This window comes from Amblyomma americanum, chromosome 10 (assembly GCF_052857255.1).
Source record: "Amblyomma americanum isolate KBUSLIRL-KWMA chromosome 10, ASM5285725v1, whole genome shotgun sequence".
In the NCBI taxonomy this organism is placed as follows: Eukaryota; Metazoa; Arthropoda; class Arachnida; order Ixodida; family Ixodidae; genus Amblyomma; species Amblyomma americanum.
The window spans coordinates 89,111,869-89,126,233 of record NC_135506.1 but is presented as its reverse complement, the minus strand read 5'-3'; the positions used below and the strand labels follow the sequence as shown (position 1 = coordinate 89,126,233).

Genomic DNA, 14,365 nt, shown 5'->3' with positions numbered 1-14,365 from the left:
CCAGCGCCAACCAGCCAGCGCCAGCCAGCCAGCCAACGCCAGCAAGCCAGCGCCAGCCAGCTAGCGCCAGCCAGCCAGCGCCAGCCAGCCAGCGACAGCCAGCCAGCCAGCGCCAGCCAGCCAGCAGCCAGCGCCAACCAGCCAGCGCCAGCCAGCCAGCGCCAGCCAGCCAGCCAGCCAGCAAGCCAGCGCCAGCCAGCCAGCCAGCCAGCGCCAGCCAGCCAGCGCCAACCAGCCAGCCAGCCAGCGCCAGCCAGCGCCAGCCAGCCAGCGCCAGCCAGCCAGCCAGCCAGCCAGCGCCAGCCAGCCAGCCAGCGCCAGCCAGCGCCAGCCAGCCAGCCAGCCAGCCAACCAGCCAGCGCCAGCCAGCGCCAGCCAGCCAGCCAGCGCCAGCCATCCAGCCAGCCAGCCAGCGCCAACCAGCCAGCCAGCGCCAACCAGCCAGCCAGCGCCAGCCAGCGCCACCCAGCCAGCGCCAGCCAGCCAGCGCCAGCGCCAGCCAGCCAGCGCCTACCAGCCAGCCAGCCTCAGCCAGCCAGCCAGCCAGCGCCAGCCTCAGCCAGCCAGCGCCAGCATCAGCCAGCCAGCCAGCCAGCGCCAGCGCCAGCCAGCCAGCCAGTCTCAGCCTCAGTCTCAGCCAGTCACAGCCAGTCTCAGTCTCAGCCAGTCTCAGTCTCAGCCAGTCTCAGCCAGTCTCAGTCTCAGCCAGTCTCAGCCAGTCACAGCCGGTCTCAGCCAGTCACAGCCAGTCTCAGCCAGTCACAGCCAGTCTCAGCCAGTCACAGCCAGTCTCAGCCAGTCACAGCCAATCACAGCCAGTCATTTGCAGGAAAATCACATCATCCTGCGTGTGGCAGAGACTAAAGGCATGGCTGCCTGACGAGGTCTTTGCCCCCATAACAAAAGGAGCAACCTACAGCAGTACAGCAAAGAGCTAGTTCAAAAAAGAGAAGCTGCGTTACTGATAGTACACGCATACAAACAACATATGGCTGTACTTAAGCACTATGGACAGCTTTTTTTAGAATCACATTGAAGATTCATTCAAATATCACAAAAACACGTAAAAAAGAAGTCAACTATTGAAAACAAAATTGACATTTATCATTGCTACTTAACAATCTCCTCGGAAAACAAAATTGCCCGCAGTTCACGTTAGAACCTTTTTCTGGGTAGGCAGAAATCTAAAATAGAAGCAGAGTTATTTAACATGTCTATTACTTGGTATTCCAGATCTTGTTTTCCATAATTTGTTCTTTTTTTTCTGCGTTTCGGGTTACGAATAGCATATTGAGCCAAAACATGTGTGTAAACACTGTGAACTTTCTTTTTATATATTTGCTGTCCCAGTATCCATGAATAGACTTTACTTGCTGGTAAAACATCAAATCTGGGAAAAAGTGGTTGCGTCTTCAACACTCTAGTAGGGCCGGTGTGGCTCACAAAAATTCGGAGGACACGTTTTTGCAGCAGTTGTAGCCTATCATAGTTCGCTTTTGTCGTTGTTTCCCAACCAGAATACCATAGAAAAGTATAAAACAGAACCGGGAGTAATATAGGGATTGCTTTAGCCACAGAGGTAGAAGAGAAGCTATTTTTCTAATACATCCAACAGACTTTGCGAGTTCGGACAGCAGATGAACAACATGAGGGGTCCAAGACAACTCTTCACTAAACCATACCCCAAGGAACTTATGCACACTTACTTGTTCTAAGATGTGTCCTCTGTACTGCAAGTCAATCATTTTTTATGCTTATTGATTGGCTTAAATATCATGTACTTCGTTTTTACTGCATTCAACTGAAGTTTTTTGTATTTCAACCATGGGGATAAATCATTTAAATACAGATTGGCCTATTGTTCAAATCCATGCAGTGTTCTACCTGTAAAGAATAAACAAGTGTCGTCTGCAAAAATGGTTGTTGTGGGTGTTCTTGTTGCTCCGTAAGTTCATTCACATACCATACAAAAGGAAATGTAACGGGCCTAATATCGAACCTTGCGGGACACCTACTTTAATGCCAAGTCTATAATAACAAACTGATGCAGAAACGATAAGTAGCTCTTGATAATTTCCAGTGTGGTGCCTCGAACCCAATAGCAATATAATTTTATAGCTAAGATGTCGTGGTCAACGGAATCAAAAGCTTTGCGAAGATCGAGAAATATTCCTAAGGTGAAGAGCTGATACTCAAAATTTCTGATTGTTTGCTGCTTGATGCCAAGAAGAGCGTCCTGAGTTGTCTTATTTTTCTGAAAACCACACTGCGAGGATGATATTGTTACGTGGTCCAGGCGGGAACGACGCGAGAACGCCCGGGCACAGCACACAGGTCAAGAGCACAAGGCGGCCCGCACAGAGCACCAGGCACAGAGCACCGAATCCCAGAGCACGCGCGCCTCCAAGAGTCTTCATTCATCTCTCCTTCTATCCGTTGCATGGCCCCCGGTCGCAAAAAAAAAACACCGTCTCGGTGGAAATTAGGGCGGGGCAAGAGATTGCGACACGTAGGGCTTGAGGCGAGAGACGTGGACAACGTCACTCTGAGATGCACCGGAGGTGGTCTCCGGAAAGGCCGGGGCAATCTCGTAGGTGACGGCGGTGACCTGGCGGAGCACACGGTATGGGCCAACATAGCGGGACATTAGTTTTTCGCAAAGCCCGACACGGCGTGTGGGCGACCAAAGCAAGACGAGGGCTCCAGGGGAAAAAGTTACCATGTGGTGGCGGCGGTCGTAGTAGTCCTGCTGTGAAACCTGCGAGGCTTGTAGGCGGGAGCGAGCCAGCTGGCGGGCGTGGTCGGCGCGGGCAATAGCGTCATGGGCATATTCAGAAGGCGGGGAAGGAGATGTCGGAAGCAGCGTGTCCAAAGGTAATTGGGGTTCACGACCGTACAACAGATAGAACGGGGAGTAACCGACAGTGTCATGGCGAGAAGAATTGTAAGCGAAGGTCACGTATGGAAGGGCAATGTCCCAGTCCCGATGGTCCGGGGAAACGTACATGGCGAGCATATCCGTGAGAGTGCGGTTGAGGCGCTCTGTAAGACCGTTGGTTTGGGGATGATAGGCGGTGGTCAGCTTATGTTTTGTTGAGCAGGAACGGAGAATGTCGTCGACAACTTTAGAGAGAAAGCAACGGCCGCGGTCGGTGAGAAGTTGGCGGGGGGCACCATGACGGAGGATGAGGTCGTAGAGGAGAAAATCGGCCACGTCGGTAGCAGTACTGGTGGGGAGGGCCCGCGTGATGGCATAGCGAGTAGCATAATCTGTCGCAACGGCAATCCATTTGTTTCCAGAGGTGGACTCCGGAAACGGGCCCAAAAGATCCAAGCCAACACGATAGAATGGTTCAGGGGGCACATCAACAGGCTGGAGCAAACCCGAGGAGAGCGTGGCTGGACGTTTCCGGCGCTGGCACTGGTCGCAGGCACGAACATAGCGGCGGACGGACTGGTAGAGACGGGGCCAAAAGAAGCGACGACGCACGCGGGCGTAAGTGCGCGAGACACCCAGATGTCCAGCAGTGGGGAGGTCATGGAGCTCGTGGAGGACGTCGTTGCGCAGATGCTTCGGGACAACGAGCAGTAGGTCTGGGCCGGCCGGGTTCAGGCTTCTGCGGTAGAGTGTGTCATGATGAAGTACAAACCGGCGCAGGGCAGGGTCAGATGGAGAGGTTCTGAGGCGGGAAATTATAGAGCGGAGCTCGATATCTCGTCGCTGCTCATCGCCAAGGTGAGTAAGAGCAGAGAGCGAGAAGAGGTCAGCGGCGGTGTCACTGCCAGAATGATCAGACGAGTCAACGGGATATCGGGAGAGGCAGTCAGCATCAGTGTGTAGCCTAGCGGACTTATATACCACGGTATAGTCGTAGTCTTGGAGGTGTAAAGCCCAGCGACCTAGGCGGCCAGTAGGATCTTTCAGTGATGAGAGCCAGCAGAGCGCATGGTGGTCGGTGACAACCGTAAACGGGCGGCCGTACAAATATGGGCGGAATTTCCCAACCGCCCAGACAAGGGCTAAGCACTCACGTTCGGTAATTGAGTAATTGCGCTCCGGGGCGGAGAGGAGGCGGCTGGCGTAGGCGATGACACGGTGCTGTTCGGATTGCCTCTGAGAGAGAATAGCGCCGATGCCATAGCCGCTGGCGTCTGTGCGGACTTCAGTGGGAGCTGTCACATCGAAGTGGGCCAGAACTGGCGTGGTAGTAAGCTTCAATATCAAGGTGGAAAACGCGTGTGCTTGGTCGGGTCCCCAGATGAAGGTGGCTTCCTTTTTCAGGAGGTCGGTGAGGGGGCGGGCGATGTCGGCGAAGCCTTCAACAAATCGACGAAAGTAGGAGCACAGCCCTAAGAAGCTGCGGACGTCGTTACAAGAACGTGGCTGAGGAAAGTCTTTAACGGCTCGGATCTTATCAGGGTCAGGGTGCACCCCCGTGTCGTCGACGACATGACCCAAGATGGCGAGTTGACGGCGCGCGAAACGGCACTTAGACGAGTTGAGCTGCAGGCCAGCATGACGAAAGAGGGAAAGGATCTGAGAAAGGTCAGTGAGGTGAGAGGAAAACGAGGGCGAAAAGACAATGACGTCATCGAGATAGCACAGGCAGGTGGACCACTTAAAGCCTTGCAAAAGAGCATCCATCATGCGTTCAAATGTGGCTGGTGCGTTGCATAATCCGAAAGGCATAACTTTGAATTGATAAAGGCCATCAGGAGTCACAAAAGCGGTTTTCTCACGGTCCTGTTCATCTAAAGCAATTTGCCAGTGCCGGAGCGAAGATCTATGGACGAGAAGAATTTGGCACCATGGAGGCAGTCAAGCGCGTCATCGATACGCGGCAGGGGGTACACATCCTTTTTAGTGATCTTATTCAGGTGGCGATAATCAATGCAAAAACGCCATGAGCCATCCTTTTTCCTGACGAGGACGACGGGTGAGGCACAGGGACTGTGTGAGGGTTCGATAATGTTTTTTTCTAGCATTTTAGTAACTTCCGCATTGATTACTTGACGCTCGGCGTGAGAGACCCGGTAAGGGCGGCGGCGGATGGGAGGGGCATCGCCTTTTTCAATGCGGTGCCTGACGGCGAGAGTTTGACCCAGCGCGGTGTTGTTCACGTCAAAAACATCCGAAAAAATTCGAGAAGGGCACGAAGCTTGGCAGTTTGATCGGGATGGAGGTCAGTAGCCATCATGGTTGTGAAGGTGTCGGTCGACAGAAGAGACTGCCGGCGCGGTGCGGCGGTTTCTGGAACTGGGGTAGCGGGCAACGTAGCCACGTGGCAAGGAGCGAGAGGGGATAGCGTAGCGACGCATATGCCGGACGGTAGCACTTGAGAAGTGAGGCCGAAGTTGAGGAAAGGCAGAGAGAGGGCGTTGGCTTGGACGGTGGGAATGGTATGAGGTAGGGCAACGTTACGGGCCAGGAGGAGGTCAAGATTGGGAGTAACGAGATAGTCGCCATCGGGAACTGGGTGAGATGGGGTCAATGGAACAAAAGAGGCGGTTCGGGATGACAGGCGAGCATATGCGGTACTAAATAGTCGCAGTGATACATCAAGTGGGTCTGAATCCAGCATTGGAAGGGCGAGGTGTAGAACACCCTCCGAGCAGTCAATGAGGGCGGAATGGTCAGTCAAAAAATCTAAGCCGAGGATAAGGTCATGGGCACAGGTGGTCAGCACGGTGAACTGAACTGGTATACTCTGGCCGGCAATAGTAACGCGCGCGGTACACATACCGTCCACAGCAGGCGTGCCACCATCCGCGACACACACACGGGACGTTGCAGGCGTTAGGACTTTGCGGAGGCGACGGCGGAGGGCAGCACTCATCACTGATACATGAGCACCGGTGTCAATCAGGGCGCGCACAGGAACACGGTCGATAGTGACGTTCAGAAGATTAGGTCGAGTGGTCGAGAGAGGATTTGTAGTCCGAATCGTTGATGCAGCGTCACCTCCGGGAGCTGCATCACTTAGTTTTCCAATTGGGAGCGGCTGCGAGAAGGCGACTGGGGGGAACGAGAGTGGCGGCCCTGCGGGGATGGAGAGCGGGAGAATCGGCGTGGAGGGGGTACGGCTGGTGCAGACGGTTCGGACGGGGCGCGGGTCGAGAAGTTGTGGGATGAGGCGGGACTGTAGAAGGAGGGGAAGACGTTGCGGGGCGTTGAAGACCATGGACTACGGCAATGACGGGCGATGTGGCCAATGCGAGAGCACCGGAAGCAAATGGGACGGTCGTCCGACGTGCGCCAGTCATTGGGATTGCGGGAACGGGGCAGAGAATAATAGGTGCGACGAAAAGCACAGGGAGGGGGCTGGGGGGTGTCCGGGCTTCTGATGGCGCACACTGCTGGAGCGAGGTTCAGATGAGCGAGTTCCTGCCGCACGACGGCCTGAATCAGCGACACAGCGGGCAGGGTTGTATCAGGGACGGAGGGCGGGGATATCACAGGTGCGAGGGCCTCCAGTTCACGTCGGACGATCCGGGTGACTGAATCGGTGACGGCAGGGGCGTCCGAGGGCGTGCGGGATGGAGATCGGTGGTCCTCACAGGAAGATGTCGCGGCCGTGTTGGGAAGGCGAGAAAACGACGGCGAAATGCGGCGGCCTTTGACTTGCTCAAATCGACGGCACTCGTTTATGATGGAGTCAATTGAGGTACAGTCTTTGCAAACAAGCAAGTGGAACGCATCGTCGGCAATGCCTTTGAGCACGTGGCCCACTTTATCGGTCTCACTCATTGCGGCGTCGACCTTGTGACAAAGCGCCAAGATGTCCTGAATGTAGGCCACGTAGCTCTCGGTAGAAGACTGTGCTCGAGTAGCCAGCTGTTTCTTGGCGGCGAGCTGGCGGTCATCAGGTCTACCGAATAGCGTCTTCAACTTTTCCTTAAAGGTGTCCCAACTTGTTAGCTCTTCCTCGTGGGTCTCGTACCATACGCGCGCCGTGCCATTGAGGTAAAAGATGACGTTTGCGAGCATTAGCGTAGGGTCCCACCTGTTGTAGTTGCTGACACGCTCGTAAAGGTTAATCCAGTTTTCGACGTCGGAGCCATCTGTGCCGGAAAACTTGCCGGGGTCGCGAGGTGGAGCCATGATGACGAAAGGAGGGGTAGTGGGGGTAGTGGGGCTCTTTGACCGGCCGGGTGGAGCCATGGTGGTAGTCCCGGCCTGACGAGTACTACGAAGCTGCGTGGTGTGCGCAGCGTAAAATCCGCACCTCCACCAAAGATGTTACGTGGTCCAGGCGGGAACGACGCGAGAACGCCCGGGCACAGCACACAGGTCAAGAGCACAAGGCGGCCCGCACAGAGCACCAGGCACAGAGCACCGAATCCCAGAGCACGCGCGCCTCCAAGAGTCTTCATTCATCTCTTCTTCTATCCGTTGCAATATTATATGATACTTGGTTAGATATTTTGATAGCCGGTTATTGATAGACCATTCGTAAATCTTTGAAAACAGCGGAAGCACTGAGATTGGTCGGTAATTCGTAATATCGTCAGTTCTACCTCCTTTGTGATGCATTTGACTGTTCCAATTTTTATATTGATTTAGTCTTCTCAAGCCTATTTTTCCCCGCACAAATGCCTCATTGGGATTATCCGGTAAACCTTGGCCAATCCCCCTGCGTGGGTATGCGCCATGCTTACTAAGGAGAAGAAGAAGAAGGTCCGCTCGGCGCTGCTCGCAGCAATTCCGGCTGCTGGTATGTGTCTCCCTGTAAATATATTCTTCCTTGCTACATACGTCGCCGCCTAAGAATAGTACTGTCGTCAGCCCGCTGTATGCAGTATATCTGTAGTGTAATAACAACATGTGCAAATTACACACAATATCCATCTACACATTTTTTTGAAGAACCTCAATTTTCAGACAGTCAGATGAAGAATTTATTTGAAGAATTTAATGTGGAATCAGCCCGGTGATTTATGCAGAATAGAAATGCTTTAACTGAATTCATAACGATACCTTGACTCACTGTGATTCAGTACACAAAGAGAACACTTAATCGCAACGAAGGTAATCTCCCACCAGTGTTTGCAAGACGACTTGGGCGATTATTGAAATGTATCGAAAGGACGCTTCTCAAGCTTAGTTCGCAGTGAACAAGGCTTTTGCAGGGAAGCCGAAACTTTCATCTATTGACCCATACTTTTGGTCGGCGTTAACCTTTATCGGTAAAAAATGGGCAAGCTTCATGAAAATTTTGTATAATTAACTGCTATGCATTTTACTATTGTAAATGTACCCCTCCAGCAGCCTCAACCGCTGTTCCGGACTATCGTAGCTCACTTAATATTGCCACAGTGTTAGCCATTTACTGGCGCCGCCATGCGGTGGGACAGCACCCGCTGGTCTTCTTTGTCTTCCCCGGCTCGCGCGTTGGTTCGCTGAGTGTGTCCGTCTGGCTATTTCTGGTGTGCCCTTCTGCCCTTTCTGCTGGCTTCCGGTTACATTTTGGTGGAGGTGCTGGGAGATCTCCCAATGCACGAAGAGCTCCCGAAAGCCTCCGACAATGCCCAGCTACACCTTGTGGACACGACACCTGTCCACAAGGCAAGCCGCCGTTTACGAGGCTGAAATCCTGAGTAACGACCCGTGACGGCACGACCCCGCGCAATGACGTCCACTTCGACATGTCAGACCACCCAGAATGCCGTCAGTTCCCCACCGCTGCTTCTTCATGCGCCTCGCACTCTCACGTCGTTTCATGGCGACAAGTTGGAAGACGTGAAACATTGGTTGACCAGCTACGACCGAGTCCCTGCGTTAAACCTGTGGGACGAGGACCGCAAGCTACGAAATGTCTATTTTGCCCTGGAAGACTCCGCCAAGACGTGGTTTGAAAAGCCCGAGTCCGCTATCCCCACCTTGCAAGACTTCTGGCGGCAGTCGCTCGACACCTTCGGTAGCAACGAACGGAAGGAGCGAGCTGAAGTCGCCCTGCAGTCCCGAGCGCAGCGGCCAAATGAGAGCGTCGCCTTGTTCGTAGAAGACATGACGCGGCTCTTCAACCGCGCAGATCCTACCATGTCGGAAACGAAGAAGGTACGTCATCTTATGCGAGGAGTGAAAGAGCAGCTTTTCGTAAGACTTGTGCGCAAACCTCCTAGCATAGCGGCTGACTTTGCTCGGAAGGCGACGAGCATGGAGCGCGCCCTGCAGCAGAGGTTCGCGCATTACGGCCGTCCGGCGACTATAACAGCTATGGACGCCAACATGCCGCAGCTTGGAACCGAGAGTGAAGCTCTCCGTGAGCTTGTCAGGAGCATTGCGCGCGAGGAGCTACAGAAGCTTCGCCCTGTCGAGCAACACCCGGTGTCGGAGCCATCTCGGATGTCATTCGCGACGAAGTCCGTCGAGCGGTGCAGCCAATGGCCTGTCCCCAGCCGCTGCCTGAGCCGTATGTCATGACGTGCAGTGAAGAGTTGCGCAGCTCTGCGCCAGCACCACCGGCATTTTACTGCCCTGCTCCTTCTGCCGCGCATCAACGCTTTTCGACTTCGCCTGCCCTCTTCGACGCACGACCACCCCTCAGCAAAGCACACGCGTGGCGCACAGCGAACAACCGGCCGCTGTGCTTCTACTGCGGTGAGGCCGGACACGTATTGCGCCACTGGCCACTGCTGCATATTGCGCCGCTACTTCGGCCCTTGCGAGGTACTGCGCGAACTTAGTGACGTTAACTACGAAGTAATCCCGCAAGAATCTGTTCGCTCCTCCAGGCGGCAGGCGGCATTCGAAATCTCCACGTTGGCAGGATGAAGACCTACCGCGCCCACTAGAACTTATTCTGCCAAGTCCGGCGCCACATACTTTATTCCGAATTTCCGTGATCCCGCGGCATCGGGGCGATGCCCTTTCCAAGAGGAGGGGCAATGCCACAGTGTTAGACATTTACTGGCGCCGCCATGCGGTGGGACAGCACCCGCAGGTCTTCTTTGTCTTCCCCGGCTCCTGCGTTCATTCGCTGGGTGTGTCTGCCTGGCTAGTCCTGGTGTGCCCTTCTGCCCTTTCTGCCGGCTTTCGGTGACAATATCTAACTCGAGCAAAGCAGGGCATTATACGTGGCGTGACACACGTATTTGCACCACGATGTTCTGTTCTTCACTATCAGCGCACACATTCCGCACTACTAGCCTTCTTAATCCTGCTCTCAATGACACGGTTTGCATATGCATGCCTGTATGCATTTCAGTTGGATGTCATATTGTCTCTCACCAAGGGCGTAAGGATTTCACCACTCGTAAGCCGGAATAGACGCGACGATGGGAAGGGTGCACGGCATCGGCCCACTTCTTTCAATTGAGCTTATTTTTGATGCGCGCATGTGAACGTTGCGCAGCACGTTTCGCTTGGCGTAAGCCGATGAATCGATGAAATGCTCACTCGAGAAACCGATAAGTAGTGTATGCGGCTTACAGCGTGAAACACAACAGCTGGCTTATGACACTCCACTGCCAAGCTGCGGCACGCTGACGACTGAACTCTCCACTACACTTTCACAAGTTTCGCTTTCATACGACACAGCGTTTCCCGAGCCGCACGCGATTCGCGCCTTGAACGCCTCGGAGCTCAGCATAGAAGGAAGGAGGCCAGGAAAAAAGCGGAGGACAAGAGGCGAGGCAACTTCCGCTTGCGAGGCGGCTTCGCAAGACGTGACGTCATGCCTTCCTCTTTACTTCTCGTTCTCCTTCTTCCTGCCTTTCCTTCCTCCATGCCCCCAGCCGGTGTTTCGCCCTACTCTACCAACACTTATCTGTGTACGTGTCCGTCGTATGTGCGCTTTTTGTTTGCCTTTGTCTACGGCGCTCTGTAATGTAAGATAGGCGCTAGCGGACAGCGTAGCTGTAAAATCAGCTTCGCGTTATGCTTCAGGCGTTGCTGTGTCTGCCATCGCCGCGGAGGGAGCTTACAAGCTTTCTCCGTTCGCTCGTAGCAGTTTGAAGGACGGTGCTGAAAGGTGGGAGCATTTTGGTGGCGAAACCCACACACTGCACTGTACCAGATCTCGTTCGAACATGACTTCTTCAGCTAAGAAGACCCACACCCCGGACGAAATTCTCTATTTCGCCTATGGAAGCAACATGTGGTCAAGCCGTATGCACGTACGCAATCCGACGGCCAAGTTCTTCGACATTGGTGAGCTTGAGGTAAGTGCATGCGCGCCCGACTGACTTGAACAATCTTGCAAGCACCGCGCGACATTTGCCGCCTGACATGCAGCTGATGTCGCATCCGATAAGAAACGAATGTTCGAAAAGCCGGGGCGTGCTATTACCGGACGAGCGGGAAATCGAAGGCTTTGTTATGCTTTGTTATTGCAAGTGCGATCTAGTTCGCATTCGGCGTAAGAATTCTGGACTGGAAATTATTTAGTATCGCGCAGTGACCTATACAGAGGCGATTGCACACATTTGGACCTCCCTTTTCGAGCAAACCCCAATTTTCGTGATCACTGCAGCCCGGCCAAACTTTTTAGAAACATCACGATTAGCTAAAATAGTTTCCAAAATATACATTTGCGAAATGTACTTCGCAATCAGCCCAGTGCAATAAGCTGCACTCATGTACTGATTCAATGTGATAGCTGCCATATAATAATTTCAGACAGTCCTGCTCGGTTAATTACATGTGATCTAACCTGTGTCATCCTTCATTAAACCTCTGTCACTCAAACCAAAGCATCATGTAGGTCGGAGAACAGGCTGATATTTATTTATTTATTTATTTATTTATTTACTGTACGGGCTATACATGGCACTGCCCTTGGGGCAGGGCAAAAGGAGGTAGTCTCCTAACGAGGCCCTGGCCCCACTGGGGGCAACAGCAGCGGGAACAAAATACATATAGATAGTAAGTATACAACTATCATCATACAGAAATACACATAACGCTTGTTCATAAATAAGTCTGAACACAATAACGTTGCAATTACATATCTGGGTTAGTCAAATGAAAACCGTTGTTGTTTTGAAGCAGTCAAGCATTCAAGTTGGCAGTTGTGGTTCTTGAAAGTGTTCACAGTCGGGGTAGATGCAGAGTTTATGCAGTGCTTCAGTAGGTACAGAAAAAAAGGTTTATGGAAAAAAAATATTTGTAAGGATTTTCTTGCTATAACCTAGCTATTATAGGTTTTTATAATCTTGGAGTAGCTAAGGCCATCTCAAACTACCTGATTTTATGCCATACGACAAACCATAATCCTGTAGGTAGTTATCTTGGCTCGGAAACATGTCCCCAAATATTCCAACTTACTGAAGACCGACTTGATTTTTGCGCAATTTGCAACACTGCAAGTATGGAAGCTTAGGCAGGGTGGTGGTTATTTATACTCAGAACAGTGCGAACCAGACGACGGATCAGGCGACATACAAATGTGCGCTGCATGTATGTATTTTTCTTGTCTTTTGTCTGGTTCGCACTGTTTTATGTATGTACAAAATCCAGAAACAAAAAGCCCTAATTAGCAGGGGCAAAAGTGAAAACTTGAGGTGAGGTAAGCGACCATTTCATGACACTGGTCTTGCGGAATTCAGCTGTCGTTACCTGCTTTTGATCGCTGTAAACATGAGTCATAGCGCACACCACCCTATAGACGAGTGAGTCTGTTGTCATAGGTGGCCCTACACTCGACGCAAAGTGGACGCAAAGTGCTACAGCTGGGGATGTCTTCCGAAACAGATTTTGGTATGATGATAAAGTTTTCATTTTTATTTCAATGCTTCTAATTTTATGTCAGTTTTGTTCAAGTATTTTTCTGATTTGCAGCCTGCGACAGCAAGTTGAAGCAGTGTCGTCATACTTTATTCGTTTGTGGCTAATTTTTGACACTAAGAACAAAGTTTAGTTTTTTAGCTGGGCTACTCTGTAAAGTGCTAGTGAAAGAAAAATAACAAAAGAAGCATTGGTAGTTCCAAAATAAACTTGACATCAACTGGAACACAACTCTAATGCTGGGTTGGTTTCCAAGGTGCTTTAACGACCTTCCAGGTGTTTCTACTTTTTTTCATTCTTTTTTATCCATCTTTACAGGTCGGTATTTTTTTATTTGTCTGAGACCCAGTTTGTAGAAGCGCTAAAATTCTCAGACAGTAAATTTTTATTTTTGGCACAGTCTCTAACGTGAGGTAATATGGAAGTTAGTGGAGGCTGCTACAGCAGTTTTGCTGATGAATGAGACAGTGCTTTTGTGGTAAATCATACGGGGGAAGTTGAGAACTTGAATGTTTTTTTTTCTGCAGGGACATCGCGTAGATTTCGTTGATGAAATGAAAAGCTAGCAAGGCGCAGGTGCCGCACTCGAGAAGAAGGATCAATGGACCACGCATGGTGTGGTGTGGACAATTCTGAAGAAAGAATTAAAGCACCTCGACAAGTGAGTTATATTGTCCACAAGGAAAAGTGCCAAATTTTCTGCTCGCGCTTTGCAACAAACCATGAATGAATAAAATTAATGGAAACTACAAAGCATTCTGTGCTGTGTGAGTGCAAGGTGGCTATTGCGGCTTGTTGTACACACTGAAGGGTTCGACACACTACCACTAAGAAACTACGCACAAAACAAAAATGAACACAACACAAGCGCTTGCCGTGTGGTCTTCTCTTTTGTCCTGTGTGTAGTTTCCTAGTTGTAGCGCATTAAACCTTCACTATTCACTGTGTGAAAGCTTTGCGTAATGTGCACTACACCAAACTAATCTGAAAACTATATTGCCTTCGCGTCGCGTTTTCTAATCATGGATTTTTCACGGACGGACCTCTTTACTTTTAAAATGTTGTTCATCCAGTACTTATGTATGAGCAGAAGTTTTAGCTACTTGATGATCTTTTTTGGATGTGCATGTAAATTGCGTGCATTTCATTTTCTGTCAAAAGATGAATATGATACATAAGAAAAGGAGAAATGCTAGGTGTCACAGTAGCAAAACTCTTAGTAACTGCTAAAATATTGCTTGTTTTGCATAAATGTTGTATGTAAAGCAAAAGTTTACATTGCGTCACGAATAGAAGAATGGTTTTTAAATGTGGTGCAGCATCCTCAGGTATGCAACGTCACTTTGGACTTTCATAAATCAAGAACTCATCTTATGACCATGGTGCATCTTTGATAAAGACAACTGTGGTTACATTAAAGTAGTTTTACAGTGCAAATTTGCATAACCAAACCATTTTGTGTATGGCTGGGCTGCATCTTAGGTTGAAATGTATTTTGTGTTAACCAAATGCTTACTGTTACTTTTTAATCTGTTTTTAATGGCAGCAAGACAAAAGGAAGTTTAGCATTTGTTTGAATTTTGAGAATACTTATAATTTCTTTTGTTTCTCAATATAATGTGTCTTCTCACCTTTTTC

At 50.9% G+C, this 14,365-nt stretch overlaps 2 protein-coding genes across 2 annotated transcripts in view; one reads left to right on the top strand and one right to left on the bottom strand.

Moving 5' to 3' along the window:
• Nucleotides 1-7,162, bottom strand: part of LOC144108538 (uncharacterized) — a 31,259-nt gene extending 24,097 nt beyond the window's left edge. Inside the window, exon 1 of the mRNA XM_077641750.1 lies at nucleotides 6,241-7,162. Within this exon, the coding sequence (XP_077497876.1) occupies nucleotides 6,241-7,162 (922 nt within the window). The remainder of the gene's footprint in view (nucleotides 1-6,240) is intronic.
• Nucleotides 7,163-10,787: 3,625 nt separating this feature from the next.
• Nucleotides 10,788-13,410, top strand: LOC144108886 (gamma-glutamylcyclotransferase-like). Its single transcript, XM_077642119.1, has 2 exons — nucleotides 10,788-11,163; nucleotides 13,255-13,410. The coding sequence occupies exons 1-2, from the start codon at nucleotides 11,032-11,034 to the stop codon at nucleotides 13,291-13,293; spliced, it is 171 nt and encodes a 56-aa protein (XP_077498245.1). The 5' UTR covers nucleotides 10,788-11,031; the 3' UTR covers nucleotides 13,294-13,410.
• Nucleotides 13,411-14,365: the final 955 nt, after the last annotated feature.